The sequence below is a fragment of the Channa argus genome, chromosome 8 (assembly GCF_033026475.1).
Source record: "Channa argus isolate prfri chromosome 8, Channa argus male v1.0, whole genome shotgun sequence".
Lineage (NCBI taxonomy): Eukaryota > Metazoa > Chordata > Actinopteri > Anabantiformes > Channidae > Channa > Channa argus.
The window spans coordinates 13,079,214-13,100,563 of NC_090204.1; the positions used below are offsets into that span (position 1 = coordinate 13,079,214).

At 37.5% G+C, this 21,350-nt stretch overlaps 1 protein-coding gene across 1 annotated transcript; it reads left to right on the forward strand.

Annotated features, from left to right (window-relative positions):
• Positions 1-8,108: 8,108 nt before the first annotated feature.
• adgrl4 (adhesion G protein-coupled receptor L4) lies at positions 8,109-21,113 on the forward strand. The gene is made up of 16 exons (XM_067514024.1): positions 8,109-8,267; positions 8,693-8,836; positions 11,577-11,729; positions 12,500-12,649; positions 13,005-13,075; positions 13,826-14,005; positions 14,582-14,765; positions 14,929-15,042; positions 15,456-15,655; positions 16,968-17,147; positions 18,291-18,494; positions 18,788-19,008; positions 19,517-19,583; positions 19,704-19,795; positions 19,957-20,125; positions 20,328-21,113. The coding sequence occupies exons 1-16, from the start codon at positions 8,222-8,224 to the stop codon at positions 20,388-20,390; spliced, it is 2,238 nt and encodes a 745-aa protein (XP_067370125.1). The 5' UTR covers positions 8,109-8,221; the 3' UTR covers positions 20,391-21,113.
• The last annotated feature ends 237 nt before the right edge of the window (positions 21,114-21,350 follow it).

Genomic DNA, 21,350 nt, shown 5'->3' on the forward strand with positions numbered 1-21,350 from the left:
TTTAATCCTTATTCATTGCTGTGAAGTGATGAGGAAAGTGAACATAGACACTGCAAGAGGCAATGTGGGAATTTTTCCTTCACTTAATCTTTTTTTTTTTTAATTTCTAAATAATCAGTTTTTAAAAGTCTGGCTCTAGGATGCACACTATCTTGTACAACTATTAGAATCTGTAGTAAATTATCTGCAAAAGCAAATACATCTTTAGTTCCTCAACATTACAGGGAATGAGGCTGAAAACAGGTTGTGTTTAGCCCAGGGAACTTATTAGCAGAGCCTCCCTGGTGGGTGAAATGCCAGGGGAAAAGGAAGAGAGACTGAACTTATTCTTAGTTGGCTGTAATGCCAAGAGCATGCTCTGTTAGTGAAGAAACACTTCAAAAGCCCAGCCCCTAATGAAACACACCAGAGAGGGACCATCCTAATTAAATACACAACTTGCATGAATAACTCATCTGTATTTTCAGTGTTCAATCCCACATAATCATATTTTATGTTGCAGGATACACTAATAAACACACACATAAACTTTGGTAATAGTGGCTATAACTGTCAGGATGTATGCAGATGACAGTGTGTAAAATATCTGCTGATTTTGTTTCTGTCTTTTTTTTCCCCCAAAATGAGAATTGAATGTGCAAATAGAGGGAAATAAGGCTGGGCATTATGTATGAGTTTGAGTTTGAATGTGCTACACAGCCATCAGTCATTTGTTGTTGTTGTTTTGGTTTTGTTTTTTGAATAAAGACTAACCAGCTATCTTGCAGATATTACTACATTTAAGTGGGTGAGAAATTGCAGAAAAGAAAATAGCATCTCCATTGTGTTGTTTGTCCACCAGAGAGCAATAACTACACTATTTCGGACCGTTTCACCTACTGATGTCATTATTAACCAGGAAAATCCAGTATTTGTCAGGATTTTACCCAACACAATATGTGGCAAAATAATGCAGTACTGCTGGCAAAAAGTGCTCTGCTTTTTTAACGAATCACGTTTTTCAACATGTGGTAAAGCTCTTAAAACCAGTAACTAACTGCGCATAAAATGTCAGCCTCCATCTCACAGCATCTACATAGAAATGCTAAAAAAAAACCTGCTTTTTTAAAACCTTTTTTGTTTAAATATTTTATTACAATTCTATTGAACTAAATATTTCAAACTAAACCTCTGTGAAATATTTTAATGTTGCTCATGGTTTTTGGAAAAATACTATTTTATTATATTAACCTACAAACAGAAAAACAAGAAGAAACACAGTTACTTGTAACTGCTTTAACATGCACTGTGCTGTTTTGCCAGGATCCATGGCAGAAAAGCTGCTTGAGCGATAAAATAGATTGTTGGGCCTATGAAAAACACCATGTGGGTACAATAATAACTCATTGTCCACAGAAACAAGGGATATAGTAGTAATCTTAAGATCTCCTCAGTGAGAAAATATAGATATAAGTAAAAGCACTGAAGGGATTAGGCAGGGTTCTCTACCTCCTGCGAACATGGCCTGAGTCATGCTGAGAGCACCAGGAGCTCCGTGGAAGTCTGTTAAGGACGGCGAGGATTTGACCTAGCTGCTGCATTATTCGGATATGACCCATACAAAGCCACCAGCATGAGATCAGCCTAGGGGGTCCGGCCTCCTACCCTCCTTCTTTACAACAAAGATTAATATAAAGATATAGAGTGTTTTTAAAAATCTCAGTTATTTTTAACAAGGCGGTAAATTCACAGTCAGAATTTCATGATGCTGCAGTGGGAACAATTAGTGGAAGTATTTAAACACCAACGAAAGCAGCGTCAGCCAGGGGTGATGCCTACGTACTACAAAAGGAACACATTATTTCAAAAGAATGTAGTCTGTGAACAAGATTTTCTCAAACCTATTAGTCCACACTCTTGATGTACACATACAGCTATTAACCCTCTCAGTGACTCTCCTGAGTTAATTCCTAATGAAAAATAAATTGAGTTGCTGCGTACACTTTCATAACATTTCCCCCTCAGAATAAATGGGCTCCTTCATGAGAAAAGACACACTGTTGTTAATGATTTTATAAGCAGGGAGCCCACCTGACATCCTGTTTTCTATTACTGTTCTTCATTCAATTTGCAGGGCGAGCTGCAGGTGACCTAACCTATAAAAGGGCACTCCAAATTAAATTATCAGAGCTCCTTGAAATTTTATAAATTCAGAATCGGCCTCACAGAGGGATCTCATACCAGAAACTAATGGCTTCACCTTTAGCTTTGGATAAATCAATTGCACCAAAGGTTAGAACACATCATGCCAGGACATATCAATGCAGTTTTTAACATCATAACATGTAGTAATTTTCAGAGTGTGAATGGCAAGTGCATGAGGTCATGTGGTAGAAACTTTGTGTTTGTGTTGTGTTTGTACTTGTGTGATCTGCCTTGGAAACCAACCATGTACACAGAAATCCAAATATATACACAAGAACAAATATATAATCATGTAATTCACAATTTTACAACTGGAGTGGGCTTTGGAGTTCTACACACAAACATATAACATGCTTGAATTGTATAAAAAAAACTGAAAAAAATCTGTCGTTAAAAATTAAGGGGCAATAATGCTTAATATTGATTAATTTTAAAAGTAATTTGTTAAATGAAATCCCTAGATGTACTGTAGTTTGTATATGTTTGGGGTTTAAATGATGGCTGGGAAAATAATGATTTTTATTGACTGGTATTTCGGACCAATCAAACAAATATTTAGGAATTTGATAAACAGATAATTTGACAATCAACATAGCTAATAATTGCAGCTCCACTTTCATATGTAGATGTAAGAAGCAAAATATAGAGAAGATTTTTCTGATTATTGTGATCAGAACTTGTCTTTCCATAATTTCCTAGTGGATATTTTGACCTTAATACAACAGTAGAAACATAACATAATACTTAAAACAATACTGCTCTTCATATTTTGTGCAGTTCTGAAAAGTGGCTGTGTAAAGCTTTGTCACCTCAATAGGATCCTCTTTATCCTTGAAAAAGCCTGAGCTTTTTCTTCCACTGTCATTTTGTTCCAGTCAGTAACCTAACAAGAGATTGGTGGCAGAAAAAAAAAGGAACCAATCAGTGACACTTGTTGCACCTGAGAACATGAAAATTTTAGACTTCTGTGTTTCAGAAAATGGAGAACATTGTCTTGTAAAGAAGTCGGGAATATGGATAGGATCATTCAACTGTGTTCAATGTGAGTCAGGACAAATGCTTTTATGAAGCAGTCGAGCTTGAAGGAAATTCATTTGTAAATTGCGCCCGATCTTTGGAGAAATTGCTCTTTTTTTCAAATTCAAGTCCAGATGCAGAATTGACACAAAGTCAGTGAAAGTCTATTTCATACACATTGTTCTACTCTACAGGGATTTCATCAGAGCAAAGCATGTTTCAGTTTTTGCCAATTGTGCAAAGAGCAAAAACTAAACTGTTTTAACATTCACTGCAGTAATATTATATTGTGTGAAGTAGTATTATAGACTTGTACTGTACGTACAGTTATCAGTTTTTTACTTCTTTAATAAGCTTATGATAAAAATACTCATGCAACATTTCGTTTTCTTTAAGAATAAGTTGACCTTGTTTTCAATGTTACTGATTCTTAAGTCTTGCAGTAAAAGTAAAAAAAAAAAAAAACTTGCAAAGACAGCCAGTGTCACTTGTCTATACTCACTAAACTTAAGATGGATGACGCAGGGCATAGACAAATAATACCGATCTCCTAAATGAAAAGAATAACCTTTTTATTTTAGTCTATGTGTTGGTCAGTTTCACCTAATAGAACATGTCCCGAAGACAACCCAACCCATTCCATTTTCTCAAACACAGCAACTTTGATCTCCCCAAGTGTTTTCAAGTATGTTTTTAAAAATCTACCTGATATTTCCAGGGACATCTACTTTGACTCTAGAAACAATTTAGCAACTACATTCAGTGGGCTTGAGTGCTCTTGTGTGACAAATGGACAAGCAGGGCCTTGAAAACCCTGCATCTCTTAAGCCAACCGTTGCTGAGGAATTGGTGTCTGTATGCTGACGGTTTGGCTTGCTGTGTGTTTAAACCGTGCACGCTTTTGGCCACGTTTCAAAAGCAGTTTGAAAGATTGAAACTTCCATAAAGCACAAGAACTGCTAAAAGGTTACTATGTAATTCTGTGAGAGCTGCTTTGTGTTATTAACTAAAAAAAGGTCACACTGACATGACTTTACTTCATTTTAAGACTGGATAATTGTATTTACCCTAGCTTTTAAGTGAAAGAAGGCTTAAACATTGTTTCAACTGGAACTTGAATGAGAAAGTGTTCAGCAACAACAAAAAATGTAAATCATTGCACTTGTACCTAGAGTTACATAACAATCGGTCCCTCCACACTACATCCTCCTTTCCTATTGTCCAGATGTGGAAGCACAACCTAACCTGACTCCTGATCACGAGGCAGCTGTTTGAACTCAGAGCCAAAGTCCTGTTTTTTACTGTGACTCTACATTTCGGGGAACAATACAGTGAGTGGGTGGTGAAGACACACTAACGGTCAAACCTTAACATCACAATAAGCTGTCGGCCATCACATGAACTTTCCTGTTTAGTTTCACTCTAACAAGTGGCGACCCTAGAGTGTGTTGGAGCCCTAGGCAAAAATGCATGCATCATAAAACCACTTAAGATGTGGAAAATACAATAAAATACACACCACACTGCAATGCACAATAACTTACATTAACAACGATTTGTCCAAATTTTATATCTTAGCATTCACAGCTCGAAATTTAGCGTAATCGGACACAGCTTTCATCAGTTTACCATAGAGAAGCTGATTATTTGCAGCCTGCTAGCAAAGCTAACAAGTTAACTTCTGTTGTCCCGACTGACTCCAGCAAATCTGGACAAGTTAGGCTGCTCTGTCTAACTTAGTTAGCTAAGTTAACCAATATTAAATGTTAAAGTAAACAGAGACACAATGTGATACCAGTGAAGTTCTGTTATTCAACTGTCTCTTCATCACAATTACGGCTACGCTAGCAGCATTTAGCTGTGCTCCACTTACCATAATCATGCTTTTTTTCTCCTCTTCCTCTTTTTCTTTTGGTTCCATGGATGATTACTCATGATTACTTCATTTGTATCAGCTGGTTTGTGTTGTTTGTCTAGGCTGAATCATGTGCTCCTTGCCACGGGGTGAGAGTCGGGGCCCTCTTAGGGAGGTCCGCGAACCAAACAGAGGTTAACCTCTGTCAGCCCTCAGGGGCCCCAGGCATTGGCCCACCTCGCCCGCTGGCACCTAGCGCCTCTGGCTGTAACCACTATCACTGTAAGTGAAAGCAACAGGCAGCTGTGTTTAATGAATAGCATGTTGGGCCTCTGGACACTGGCTACTTTAGCACCAAATATGTGTTGAACAATCTGCAGCATTTAACAGCTAACCAGCCAGATATTCAAGCATTGGTAGTGACCGGGAAAAAAAGCTTAAAAAAATGTAGGAAACTCTTATGCTATGCTTTCTGTTGCCCCCACATGCACAAAAAATAATACAGTTTGAAAATAACCCATTTATTTCAACTGAGCTGCGATAAACAGGACTCACTTTAGAAAATGATCTACCAGTGGCTTGGAGGCAACTACATTTTTATCACTAATATGAAGCAAAATGAGGGACGACTTTGGACTTTATTTATTTACTAGTTGACTGTAGTATGTGTCTCTAATTTTCTATTAATCCTAAAGTCCTGCCAGGGTGTGTTTACTGCATCAGGAGAGAGGAACACATCCCATCTTCTTAATGAGTTTGTTCAACTGGTGTTAGCTATGATATGTGCCATTTCAAATGTGTGTCTCTGTGTGTGTGTGCTTGTGTGTATGTAGGAGAGCGTTGGTCTCCAAAAGTACAGTTTGAAATAACTAAGCTGACAAAATGGATTTTAATGTTTCTTTAACCGGTCAGCTAAACAGCTTGTAAAAAAGCTTCTGAAAACGTGGTGATTTGTTGATTTTATAAGAGGATATTCTTGATCCTCTTATCTCGTCCAGTCCAAATGCTGACAAAAATTTGAACTTGCTGCTTTTTAGTGTGGTGAAGCCTGACAGGTGTTATTTCAGTTCAAGGCTGGATATTGGCTTTGAATGAAATGCAGACGCCTTTATGAAAGCACCGCCACCTATACGTAAGTGTAATGTAAGTGTTGCATGGTGTTTCATACACACACACACACACACACAACATCTGGTGTCTCTGAGCTCGAGCAGAAAGTGTACTTTGTCTCCTCAGCCTCATCTGCTGGAATATTCAGGAGCTCCAAGTTTATGAGACAGTTGCTGCCATCTGTGCCCCAGTGTTCAGTCCTCCCATCATGGCTGAACATAAGGCCAACATCAGAACTGATATGTGTGAGAAGTGTCAAAATAGATTATCCAGTATACTCTGTATTGCAAATCTCAATATTGCCTGAATAGCATGGAGAACACTTTTGGTTTGCTCACACACACACACAGACACACACACACACACACAACCCCATGCAAAACTCTGCTGGTGCAGAATCAGAATTTCCATATCCATGAGAGAGCAGAGGAGAAGAGGAAACATTTACACAAGACTGCCTCCAGACAGTTGAAGAGATCTTTTCTCTTAGGTGTCTTTTTTTTTTTTTTTTTTTTTTTTTACAATGTCATTGTGGAGCAAGCAAGCTCCTGAGAGAGCTTTACGAATTTCTCCCCTAAATGAGAGATTTCCTGAGACAAAAAAGCGGAGGAGGAAGGGTGCAATCAGTCCAGGTTTGTTCTAGACAACATCACTTCCTTCCTTACAGTTAGGAGAGTGTCAGAGCGAGACATTCAGATGTGGTTTTCACCAAGCACTTTCCCAGGACAGTAATGCAGAGCAATTCTAATGGTGTCATTCAAAGCAGCTGCCTTTCTCAGCAATAAACTGAACGCCTTGCCTAAGCAATTCAAACCGCCTCCACAGATTGCAATACAGTCAACAAAGAACTTATCTTCCAAGTGAAACTATTCATCAATGAATGTGTTTGTGTGCCAGAAAGTGGGAGGCAGTTTGAAAAGACCTCAGTTACACCTGAATGGCTACTTCTCTTTACTACTGTCCCTGTTTCGCATTTGAATTCACGTTTCCTGAGTGCTACTGCCACTTACATCCTGCCTTAAAATAACAATTCGGATTGATATTTATGACCGTGGTGAAATAGCAAAACTGAAAATATCTACACTTGGCATGAGTGCCAGTGATTTTTATGCGCATAAGGTAAGTTGCTTCTCATAACTTTGTCTTGTGTGGGTTAGGAGCCCACCAACAAGGACTGAATAACACAGCCCTGCCTATTTCCCTCTCAGAGAATAAGGTCATTTGTCCATGGCAGGTGAGTGTTTAGTTTTTTTCTTCCTATCTTTAAAGTCACACTGCAGCACATAACTGAAGCACAAAGGAACATAATCCCTAAACAACACTGTTAAAACTGTGCTCTTTTTGAGTCAGTATCCATTTCCCTGTATTTATACAAAACATGATTCATATATATGTTATATGACCCAAAAAGTCAAGAATTCAGTTTATTATAATAACTAAAATATGGCCGGGTAACGTTAAACATCATGCGCTGCTTACAGTGAAGAACCTGAATTACATCATTCGGTATGTAAACACTTGTATCCCCAGTTTGTTTCAACACAAGCCAGGAAAAATGACAGATATTTAGACGTCTGCCTGAAGAACACAGAAGACACTGGAATGTGTGTGTGGGTGTGTGTGTGTGTGTAAACAGCCCTTAGCGGAAGGGAGGGGGTCGCCCTTCAGTGTGGCTAGCCGGGGTTGTTTTGGCCTGTGTTTACATAGCCTACTCTACGTGTTCAGCTGAGAACAATGGCTAGGGGGCGTCCAAAATGGCGACGTGACTCCAACTATCAGCAACGCTTTGTAAGAGGGAACCAAACCAGTCCTGCTCAAGGTACTTTTATATAAAGTGGAACCAAATAAATAAGTGCATTGAATGCTGTGTGTCAAAGTGGGCATTGGAGGGACCAGGCTGGCTTTTTTTTTTTTTTTTTTTTAAGGCAGATTAAATATCAAGACAGGAAGGGCCAGGTTTAGGGAAACAGGAAAACTGATGCAAGGAAACGGACTACGTCACCAGCCAGCCCACCCGACTCTGTGCTAAAAGTAAAATTCAGACCCAGCACGAGTATGGAGTCTTCACTCAAGTTACCAATGAAACTTGTATTTTTGACAGGTACGTGAGCGTATCTACACTTCAGCATGGCAGGTGTCTTACATAGTCTTGGGGTTGTAGATGTATTTGTACTAATTTGGTGTATGACTTTGCTGCAGTTGGGTTTGTTACAAGATTTCAAAAAAAATTTAACAAATGAAATGTATGTTTGTTTGTTTTTTTTTTATTTACAGATGAATTCAATGACAGTAACATAGGTTTCGTGTTGCCACATAAATTATATTCTAAACGTGTATGTGCATTAGTTTACTGGATCGTGTTACTAACACAGTTCCCATGAGTTGCATGTGTAGCAGATTAACAAATATAGAGCTAAAGATGCAATTTTTTAATGGGACCACACATGCTAAAAAAGAAACAGTTGTATCACAAAATATTAATGGTCATGCTTTGCGTTAAGTTTACACACCTATGTGTCTTCACAGCATGGCTCTCCAGTCTGATGGATCCATGCAGCTTCTCTATTTGTGATTCGTGTCACCAACTTGCAACATGCGAGACCCAGAATGGATCCGATTCCTGCCAATGTAAAATCGGATATACCGGAGATGGAAAAACATTTTGTGATGGTGAATATGGACACACAATTCCACCCATAAATTACAGCACATTACAGTGATGCGAGAGTATAACCAGACTTGTGTGTAGCTGCAATGGAACTATTTTAAGGAAGCGTCTGTTGTTTGTGACTCCGAGTAGGTTATTTAAACTACTTTCTGCCTCCTTGTCTACCATGGCCATTTTAGGACACAGCTGGATTGCTTGTTGTTTATTAAGAAACTTTGTGTTTTAGTTTAAAAAATCTTGCTCTGCTACTATCACGTTGGCCGTTCAAAGCACTGAAAGTTAAGTACAGAGGAGTCACTAAAAAATATCTCTGTTACATCTCCACTTTATTAGTAACATTTTCAGCAGCCAGCGTTGCCTCTCAGTCAGCACTGTTATGTTTCTGGGCTGTTTAGAATTCCTGGAACCCATTTTGTTTCCTGGCCAAACCCAATCACAATCACAGTGCAGCTTACATATGTCAGCAGCCAATTGTAAATCAGAATGTAGCATTAAAAACAGTCTGGTAAATGATTTTGAAACAAAAATAATACTGTCCTTAGTTAAAGGAGTTCCTTTTTAAAGCAGATTTAAAATGATTTGAAAAAGATATGATCATGATTATTATTCAGTTTCACAAGTAATGGATAATTATGTAAGTTTAAGTGAAATTCAAAAAGGTGTACTGTAGGTTTTCATCTATGTATTGGGATCTATATCTATTTACTAGGGTCTCTAACAAGTATTGTTTAAATCAAATAACAGAAACTGAATATCTGCTGTACATTTTCTTACACTGAAATATTAAATATAAAAACAGTAGGTGAGTGAAATGTTTGTGCAGCCAAAATGGAACAAGTGTCCTGTGTGCTAGGAAGATATTTCCTCCCTCATCAGAGCTGAGGATTTCCTTTCCTACACAACTGTTGTGTAAAAGGTACAGAGGAGAGGAAGAGCAAAATGTCCATCTTACCTAGGCAAGAAAAAACAACAGAGGAAAGTCTTACCAGGTCATTTCTCATAAACCGGGAGAGCAGAGATGGAAGGTGTGTTTGAATAACAAAGCTGGAACAGCACAATCCGTAATGACTAAACCAAAGCAGCATCTGCAGCAATCTGCTTGCATCTTGTGCTTTGTAAACGTGGGCAACGAAAAAAAAAGTTTCAGTAACTTGACTTCCTGAAATCAAACAGAAGCAAACAGCTGCTCAGCAATCAGAGGATTGAATAATAAAAACTGGTTATAAATCAATTCAGGCCAGGGCTTTAATCATAGCTAGACCATAGTTGAACTTCAAATTCAATCAGGACCCAGAGTTCAGAATTCCCTAAGAAAGTAATGTAAATGTAGATAATAGACTTTGTATTTGTGTGAACATGCTATCAAATAAATATGAGAAAATGCCTTGGTGATAATATAGAGTTTGTTTAGTCGTTCTATGCAGATTGATAAAGGCTAAATCATCCTAACTGCTGAATGAGTAATAGCTAATTTCTGTTTTCGGAAAACAGATGTTAAAAAAGCTGCCACCACGTCTGAGGAAGGCATGGTTTTGTGATGTTATCCTTTTACCCAAACAGCGATACTGCCCTGCCCTCTTGCTGCCCTGGTCTGTTGTTGTTTTCTAACCATCGCTTGTGAAATTTGGGACATGTTGCACAGTGTTCAGCAGGAAAACAGGAAATGAAAGGAAAAAAACATTCATAGCCAAAGGGACAAATTAATGTCTGCGCAAAAAATGAGAATAAAAACTGTTGATAATTCTTTCTGGTGCATATCTGGTGCATTTTGGTAATCGTAGCAACGGCACATTGAAGAAATTGTAAAATGAATTGATATATTGAGTATTGAGGAATAAATTGAAATAGCTGTCGAATTATTGGTTGCCAGTTGTTTCCCATTGTTCCCGTCCGTTTTAAAACACACACAGTACCATAAGTCTCAAACAGATCCATCATAAAATATAAAAAACTAACGTTACTGTTTTCGAAAACGCTACCTTTTAGCCATTTCGTGTACATGAGGATGACGCCTTAAAGTTGTTTCTAATTTCCTTATAGACAATCATGTGATCAATTTTTTCTGTAGGAAAAAACACTCTGTAATCACAAATCTCCAGCCTCTGAATTTATCCCTGCAAAACCACATATATGTTTATTTATACCTAATTAAAAATCTTTTATTTAATATTGTGGTTCTACTTTAAATCACATGATTTACCTTTCATATCACTTTCTAAAAAAAAAAAAAAAAATGTTTTCATCTCAGCCCAGCAGTGTGTGAACAGGTTAAGTCCTTTTCAATTATTTATGTGAAGAATTTGAAACTACAAGGAGAATTTATCTGAGCTCAGCTGGAAACCTGAAGACATGCATGTAAAAGCATAATCTGTGACATCACCAATATTATTGAGGCCTATCCTAGTCTAATAAGGAACTCCTGCGATATGCAGTAATATAATTTCCAGCACAAACAGAATGAGAACTCTAAAGTAGGAAACACTTTCATTTTGTGAATGAAAAATATTTACATTCTACAAGATTTACTCTGTTTTTCAACTCGAAGGGAAAAACCTGATTATTTTAAACTATTATAGATATTTTTTTGAAACAAAAAATTTGATACCATTTATATTTAAAAGCAAATCAACTTTAAATGTCTTAATACGTGACAGGAGGACGCTGTTGTTATTCACTCCCTGTGTTGATCACATCCACTTAAAAGATGGTGGTATTTCCTTTTCTTCTTTTTCCTCACCATAGATGACAACGAGTGTGAAAAGGTGACTAACATCTGCGGATACAAGGGCATCTGTAACAACACAGTGGGCGGTTTCAACTGTACATGTGTCTCTGGATACAAGTCAACTTCAGGAAACGTGACATTCGTGCCCAATGATGGCACTGAATGCAGAGGTAAAGTTCAATTTACTCACTATGTGTCCGAGATGTGCCGACTTTACTTTTGGTCATATAATGATCAGTAACATTAAATAAACTGTAGCGAGAGACAAGATCAAAAAGTGATCCACATATAATGTATATGAGTGTGTTCGTGCGTGTGGAAGCATTCACCACAATGCTGTGTTGGTGTCAGTTTATGTGTGTGAACTGTTTTCTCTTTCACTGTACTGAGGATGATAAACATGTTGGAGGTGATTTTCCCCTCAGCCTTTCACTTCCTTCCCATCTGCTATTCTGAGAAACCATCTGAGATCCTTTGCTCCATTTGCACTAGAGGAACAACACCTTTATCGCACACTGTAGCATAAAGTATTTTTGCCTATTTCCAGCTGTTGTAGCTGATTTCCAGATTGTTAATACCATGTAATACTGCATATAAGCACACAGCTGATTTTAGGGGGTGATTTATGAATATTCAAATGTGTAACATGGATGAAAGAATTGCAGTTTCTCTTCCAAAACCAATTATACGGTTTATTAGATATAATGAGTAGCACATCTCCAGATTTCATACTTGTATGAAGAACATTTTTAACATCGCTTCATCTTTCAGTATTCAGAGTCAGAGACAAAGCACAGATATCAAAATCTGTAGTAACTTTATCGAAACATTTCTTCTTATTATTTAATTTCCTAATGTATTTATCTTGCTATAAGTGATGTCAAGGATCATTTACATCTTGTTATTATTTGGATCTTAGTCCTCCATTTGCATCTTTCAGATATTGATGAATGCAAAACAGGAGACATCTGTGGACAAAACTCACGCTGCCATAATACAAATGGATCTTTCTATTGCACCTGTCAGCGTGATTACATCCCAACTTCAGGCAGTAAGCAGTTTCACCCTGAAGGAGATGTAAGATGTAAAGGTCGGTATGGGAATGGAAGGGCACACACACACACACACACACACACACACACACACACACACACAGAGCTACATACATCCAAGGACACACGTCTTTCTTTATCCTTTTTCACTATTTCACACACGCTCACAAGAACGAGTTATTTTTAAAATTTATTTGAGAGACTTGATTATGCAATACATCAAGTAAATGTTGCAATCTTAAATTGTGTGATGTTTTAAGCAATGCTGGCATTGATGCTATTCCTGTGCAACTTTTATGAAATGTACACTTTCTTCTAGCACCCTTTTATGTTAGTGAAATCATGGAAACAAATTCTGCAAATAAAAATATACGTTTGTGCATTGTTTTCCAGAGGATCCTCAAAAAAACTGCCACGACAACATTGGCTGTTTGACTCAGACTGTCAACAAAACGCTGGAAAATGTGAGTACCTTTTCTTTAACTAAGGTACAAAGAGATGTGCACGCACTGCCCTCTGTTGGAGACAAAGCTAAACTAGGTAACGCCACAACAGACACACAGCAGCAGCCATTTGCACCCAGCTGCCACCTGCAGAGCAAGAAAAGTTAGTGCAGGAGCAGTTTGCACCTGACATGTTAACTTGTGCCATCTACAGGCAAAGAAATTAATGGTTTTAGCTACTTTGAGAGAAATGCATGCACTGGGTGTGGGTCGCTTTAATTTTAATACATGCGAATATATGTGTGTTTTCTGTGATGTTACTGGAGAAAATACAGTTAAGTCAGATTTACTGTCCTCAATCTTATGCTCAGTTCTTGAACAAACAAAATCAACCACAACTAAACAAAAATGTTTTATGATGTTATTAAAAGAAAACATACACACCAACAAAGAAGAGCTCTTGCTCTCCTTGCCTGCAGGTGGGGCACAAAGTTGTTTTGACAATGTGCAGAATATTAGAACAAAATGTAGGAAATCTCTAATTTGTTAAATACGAATGAATGTACACGTGAATTTGTGAGTGAGCTACATCCAATGTGGAGTTTGGGCATGTCACAGTATAGATCAGATAAAAAATGCATTTACATCAATTTATTTATTTATTTTTTTTATTTTTTTTTTAGTATTGAACAATTGGATTGAAATTTAGAGCAAATCTGATGATAATGAATACTCCCAATCTTGAATATAATAGTTTTTTTTCTGTTCTAGATGAGAAACCTTACGGAGCCCCAAAGTCTACTGATGGAAATCGCCAATCAGACATTTGGCGACCTCACCTCAGTGGAAGTGATCGCATATGTTGAGGCCTTGTGTCGCTCAGCATCAACACTGGCTGCAGAAGAAACAGATTACACTGTCAAACCGTCCGTCATCAACTCAACTCTTTCAGTAATTTTTGTTTACTGTTCTTGTTTATCATTCAGCATTTGAGGTTGTGCCTTAACTGGAGTTATGCTTTGAAACGGTTCATGAACATGAACCAGCTTTGCTTACAGTCCAGTTCGTTCTTACTATGCTCTGTAAAACACTTCACTACTTTTGAATTGAAGCTGTAGGCAGATTATATTTGCGTCAACAGATATTATTATCAAATTCTCGGTAAGGGCATGTGAGCCCGACCTCTATCTTGCGCTAACATCATCAGTCCCATATTTAAAACAGCAAAAACATTTGGCAACCATAAATCTACAGTGTGTCTGATGTGCAAAAAGAAAAAGAAAAACCTTCCTGACACTTTTAAATTAATAAACTGTGGAAAGAAAACATGTTTCTATCTCAGCTCTTGGAGATGTCTCATCTTATGCAGTAATTAATGAAAGGTCAAAAGACACAGGCTAACATAAACACCATTTACTAGCCAAACAGTACATAATTAATAACATGTTGCCAGACAAGTATGTGTTACGAGCGATACAATAATAGACATGTCACGGTGAAAAACCTTCTTTCCAATCTCCCCAACAGGAATTAGTAAAAGCAGTAAACAACTTGGTGGAAAAGGATGAACTGGTGGCTTGGGGCAGAATAAAAGAGGAGCTTCGGGAACATACCATCACCAAGCTGCTTCACGCTGTTGAAGAAAGTGCTTTGACATTGGCTAACAGCTACAAAACTCCAGCTGAGCTTGAAATCAAAGCTACCGAAATGGGTGAGATAATTATTAACACAGAGCGCTCTTATGGACACTCAAATTATATTAAATTGATCTGCCATTTATCCCCACCTGTGTGCAGAAAGTGGGTTTTTTTGATAATTGTCATTTTTATACTTTTGATTTCTTGATATTCCTGACTTCTTTATCTCAACCATAGAATTACAACTCTTCACCTTTGATGCTCGTCACACAAAAGCCAAACTGTCTGCTTCCATGGGAGGAGATCATATTAATCTAACTCCTAAAGTGAGACCAGAGGAGGACAGAAATGGTAAGATAACCTAGTTAGAATGTTTAAAGATCGGTAACATGAAAAATGTTGCCATCTCCATGCTCGGGTGTGCAGGGAGTATTATTTTCCTGGGTGTCACCATATGCCACATGTATTTTAGGCCTTTCTTCCAAAACCTACAGTAGAGCTGTAAAATTAAACTTCTTTTTGTTGTATTAAATTGTTTAAACTTTAAAACAATATGATCATAAATTTGGAGCCAATTCACCCACTCCGAAATTAGGAACTATTCACATTAAACCATACACATATGGTCCAACTGATCACTAACTTTACAAATAGCTCTGAAATGCTCTCTGCTGCAAACGACAACCAAACTAATAATGTAAAACCGTTCGTGTTATTAACTTTGACTTCCTCCTGTCTTTGTTGAACTTTTCTTTGCCCATCAGGAAGTGTGTCAGTGGTGTTTGTGCGATATGACAGCGTTGGCGACATCCTGAAGCCGAGCGGCGACCCAGGTGTCACAGATTACTCGCGCTACGCAGGAACAGGGGAAATCACTGTCAACTCCCAAGTCATAGCAGCGGCCGTCAAACCTGCTGACATTTACCAACTTGACCATGTCACCTTCACTCTGAGACACAATGTGGTAAACGACTACATAAGTTGCTGAAGCTGGCTACATCATTCTTCCCGTCTGCTGTCCTAACACATACCTTCAGACTGTAGGCTGCCAAAGATTATCTGCCAGTGAGATTTTGTGGAAAAACTAATTATGTGGGTGTTTATGCTCCCAGATATTTACTGAAATGAGCCTGGTTGATCAGACATTATACTCTTAATTTTGTTAAGAGCAGCATTTCTTTTCAACAATTCTTATTATTTATTATTAACATAATTTTTTTTACTTAAAAGTTTCCAAGCTACCTCACGTGGGAAGAATCGTTTGTGTTTGTCCTTTGTGTAAAGTTTTATGAAATTTTAAGATTTCACTATTTCTGCAGTGACCTCTCAGTTAAAGCGAAGTGGTGAAAAAGGTGAATAGATTATGAAAGGAAAGGGGTAATGAGGGAAATAACCCTAAAGTTAATGTTCTGGTAATTTCTTTTTAGATAATGAAAATGTATGAGAAAGTGAAATAATTATTTTTGTTAGACCCTTGAGGTTTAAGCCTAACAAAGGAGGAGTTGATTTATGTTGAGCAGTAAAATTTTGCAGTAAATTGCCTTTAAAGAGCAACAATCAATAATTTCGGCCCCATTTTCATCCAGACACCTTGTGTTTACAGCCATTCAGCACATTATTTATTGAAATTCAATGATTTAATGGCACCAAGTATTCTGCACAAATATAACTCAAAAACTCAATATATATTTTTTTTTAAATAAGTCAATCTGAAAAACACTAGACCATATTTTGTTTATTTATATATTTATTTCAATAATTTATGGAAAATATTTGAAAAATGGTTTTAATATGTTTTTGTTCGTTTCAATTATAGAATATTGGCTACTGGCAACCTAGTTGGTCTGGTAATATTTTTGGACTTTTTCACCTAAGACAACACCTGCCTGGATCTAACAGTCCTCTGGCTCACTGTGGCCTGTGTGACTGTTTTGATCCAAAGTCATGCATGATAATTATTTGACATTTTATTTTTCTTGTGATGACTCATAAATTAAATTGTTTTCTAGGAAAAAATAGAAAAGCAAATGCAAATACAGCAATTATATGAAAATGGCAGCAGTGAATTTATACATTTTATTCATACGATTTTTTTCTGGTGCAATCAAACTTTGAATGACCCATAATTCATTTTCACTGCTATTTTGATGAGGCCTGCAAAATCTGTTTTTAACCCCCTGGTGTGATGTGCTATTACAAAACAGCACAGAACAAAAACTAATAAAATAGCACCAGCCATAGATAAAGGTGTCTTTGTTCCTCTCTGTCCCCTAAAGCCCATAGACACTAAAGTTGATGTGACAAAGTGCGCCTTCTGGGAGTATGAGCGGGACAGCCTGCAGGGCCACTGGGCCACTCACGGCTGCGAGACCATGAACGTCAACAGCAATGCAACCACCTGCTCCTGCAATCACCTCACACACTTTGCTATCCTCATGTCCTCTGGGAGAGCCAATGTGAGTGATCATACATTTAAAAGTATAACTGCTATTGTGCAAAGGAATTTTATTATTATTATTATTATTATTGTTTTATTTCCAACTGGTGTAGTAACAACATTTAATAAAAATGATCGTGTGAATACATTTCTGTGTGGCCAAGAACAAAGCCTCTGGATTTCTATATATTCTTAAATTTTCTTTGTGGTAATTTTGAGCTTCAGATGTAGCATTAATTCTAACCTACAAATAACAGAATGTTAAATGAAGAAACTCTGTAAATATTTCAATTAGTTTCCACAGGTAATTAGTGCTAAGAGTAGGAGGAAATGTTTAATATAGAATATTTGAAGTATGGCAATTTTATTTCTGTTTATCTGAAAAAGTCAAAAAATTGCCAAATTCATAGAAATGTGGTTTTGTTTGTCACACTTTATACCTAAAATATAAGGACTGCTCCTACACATGTTTTCTTATTTTTTTTCATCATGTCTAACACTGAACACATGGGTCTATGTGTGGAATTTGTACCAGTACCGAATAGTAAAGGGCAGTACAAATATTTTGAGTTGAAGGTACTGAAGGCCAATGTTGCACCCGCTTTTGATAAAACAAAAGAAAATTTTTTAGTCCATTTCATTGCAATGACTTTGAAGAACAGGAGAATATTAATAGGTTTCACAACAGCATTTAATGCAGCATAAAGAGTTTTTACTTCAAATCTAAAACTATGAAACTTTGTTATCAGCCCCAGTGAAGTGAAGGTGACTCAGTACAGAAAGACTGGGACATATTGTTTTTATAGCACTCAACAGTGTCCTTAAAGTCTTTAATATGCAGTAACCTCACATTTAACACATCAACAGTGAGCTGGAATGAAATCTGAAGATTTGAGGGAGAATACTTAATAGTTACTTACAATAAGGTATTTGCTCAAAAAAAAAAAAAAAAAACACAAATACAGGAAGACTTAACTTACGAGGGATTACAAAAAATAACATTTTCCTTTGGTTTTGTGAAAAAAAACGTCTCGATAGGAACCAACATTCAGGTTTAACTCCAGCCTGTTTCCCATGTTATATCAAAAGGCTCCAGCAGAAAACAACCTCAGCCTCTCATAAAACTGTAAATGAAACAACTCTCCTTCCATTTGCTTCTCAGCTGGTGGCCCACTATACCATCCTGACCCGGATCACCCAGCTGGGGATGATCATCTCCCTCATCTGTCTGTCCATGTGCATCTTCACCTTCTGGTTCTTCAGTGAGATCCAGAGCACCAGAACCACAATCCACAAGAACCTGTGCTGCAGTCTCTTCATGGCCGAGTTCATCTTCCTGGTGGGGATTAACATGAACACGCACAAGGTGAGATCACGCTTTGTGTGTGTGTGTGTGTGTGTGTATGTGCGTGTTTGTGTGTGTGTGTGTTTGCTATGATCATTATGGGACTTATATTTCTGTCACTTTCTCTATAACCCCTGTTTTTTGTTTAGCTGAACATTTCGCTCGAAATAAATGTTTATTTGACAGAGAAATGCTAAACAACATCAAATAGCATTACATATGCTACATACATACAGTACTTTTATTTTTCTTTTATTTTTATTTTATATTATAGAAGTGTAAAATCTCAATTGTCACTTTCTGTTTCCTCGTAGCTTTTCTGCTCTGTTATAGCAGGGCTGCTGCACTATTTCTTTCTTGCAGCCTTTGCCTGGATGTGCATCGAGGGCATCCATCTGTACTTAATAGTTGTTGGCGTGATCTATAACAAAGGCTTCCTGCACCGTAACTTTTATATCTTCGGCTATGGAAGCCCAGCAGTCGTGGTGGCTATCTCAGCAACACTCGGCTCTAAGTATTACGGCACTGATAAATCGTAAGTAAGAAAGAACTTAGGGTGTGTGTGTGTGTGTGAGAGAGAGCTAAAAGTCAGGAAGACAAAGGCTCACACACAGACCTCTTTTTAAAAGTCATAGATTAAATTTGGCCTCCAGGGACTTAAAACAAGTGCTTTGACCAGCCTGCTAGAAAATACACTAATAAATTCCGGTTTGGGTTACGATGGAGAGTTTGAAAAGAAATGTAAATATAAAAGTAAGCCTGTTATTTTTGATGCAATTAAAAGACTGAGGTTAGAATAAGTGAAAAAAGTGCTTATTGTCCATTACGGTGATAAGAGCTGCTGTAGCTTTTCCAGGCAATTGTTCCTGTGCTTGTAGGATTCGAATGGGTTGCTGAGGCCATACAATGCTGTTATGAGTAACATTAGGAGAGACCACAGAAAAATCATACAAGCTGCTGTTTCTGCAGGAGCAGGATTCCTAAAACCTGCAGTCAGCAATAAAAGGGTTTTTTAAATAACACATGGAGTGTTTGCATTACAGGTGCTGGTTAAGCACAGAAAACAACTTCATATGGAGTTTCATTGGCCCCGCGTGTTTGATCATCCTGGTAAGTTTGGATGTCTTTGTGAGATGCCAGAAATAACTGTTAGGGTGTAGTCATCAAATCATCAAGCAGGGACTGTTTCAAAGATTAATAATCATTTGATTTCTTCGGTCTCCACTAAAGGTTAATCTCTTGGCTTTTGGAGTAATCATCTACAAAGTGTACAGGCACACTGCTGTGAAAAAGCCCGAAATCAGTAACTACGAAAACATCAGGTAGGATTATCTGTACTCATGTTGAGTAGGTCAGATGATTGATTTAAGTTCCTTATCTGGTGGATTCTTATTGTTTCATGTAGCACCCTTTAAAGTGCCAAATTGCAGTTTGATACCTTGGAAGTAAGAGGTTTGTTGTGCTCACTCGTGATCACCCTCAGGTCCTGTGCCCGTGGTGCATTGGCTCTGCTGTTTGTGCTGGGAGCCACCTGGACCTTTGGCGTGCTGCACATCCTGCACGAGACCACCCTCACCGCCTATTTGTTCACTCTCACCAATGCCTTCCAAGGCATGTTCATCTTCATCTTCCTCTGCGTGCTGTCCAGAAAGGTATTTATTTTTTATGCGACAGTCTATGTGGCTATAATTGATAGTAAGCTGATTTAAACAGTTTCCTTATGAGCATTGTAACCGTAGTTTGTAAATATATGAGACAAAATCTACCTCAGAACTGTACTTTATAATAATTGTGCTTGGTTACATTCATGCACATGTATCCCTCTAAATTGTGCCTTGTATGTGTGTTTTGCAGATTCAGGAGGAGTACTACAGGCTTTTCAAAAATGTGCCATGTTGTTTTGAATGCATGAGATGAATCCTCGCAACCAAAGCCTGATCATCTGCACTTGTACGATAATAGTCGACACTACAGCTTTGCAGTATCCTGTGACTCATGCTTTCATATTTGGAAAATACTGTGGGAGGAATTATTTAGTACAGATGTCTAATAAATGAGAATTTCTAAACACCTTTTATTCCCCCCCCCCATTAAGAAAAAAAAAATCCTGTTTGTTTTATATTCAGGAACTTCATGTAAAACAAAAATATACCATTGTATCAAGAAACATTCATTTCAGAGTAATACTGGAATTAAAATACTTTGGATATGTTTACTTTAATAACTTTTGAGTTATTGTTACACTCCAAATAACCTAGACATCTGTTTTCTCTGCTTCTTTCTCGTGTTTGTAAATTATTAAAATGAATGTAGCAAAACAACACACTTTCTTCTTCTTTCAGCCTCCTTTTCTGACAAACTAAGAGAACGCTAAATTAAATAGGATTGTTTTGTTTGAGGACTGTTTCCATCTTTCTGGATGAGGCTGCCAGTAGATAAGACAATGGCCCCATCTGCTGGGCATAATGAGGAACAGGCTTTCAGCTCTAAGCCCCGACACTGGACATCCAGTTTTTCCTGAGGTGTAGTTTGACTTATTTTTCCATAACTTTTTAAAACTCTCCTTGATCAATTTTGTTGCTAGTTTGCAATAACATAGTTTTAACTCAATAATGTGAATAAATAATTACTTGTATTTTACCATTTTTTTTTGATCAGCTGTTTTACATTTATACAGAGTCAATTCTAAATAAGCAAAAGCAAAGACACAAAACACGACTGAATTTCACTCAACAGACACTATTTAGTTTTAATCAACTGCACTTCCAGCTGCACTTAGATGAGCCCAAGCTTTTTGCTTCAGGTTCAAGTTCATGTTTTCCAGAAATATTTAGACTGGACTATATTAGGCTATTAAAGCTCAGTGAAATATTAATT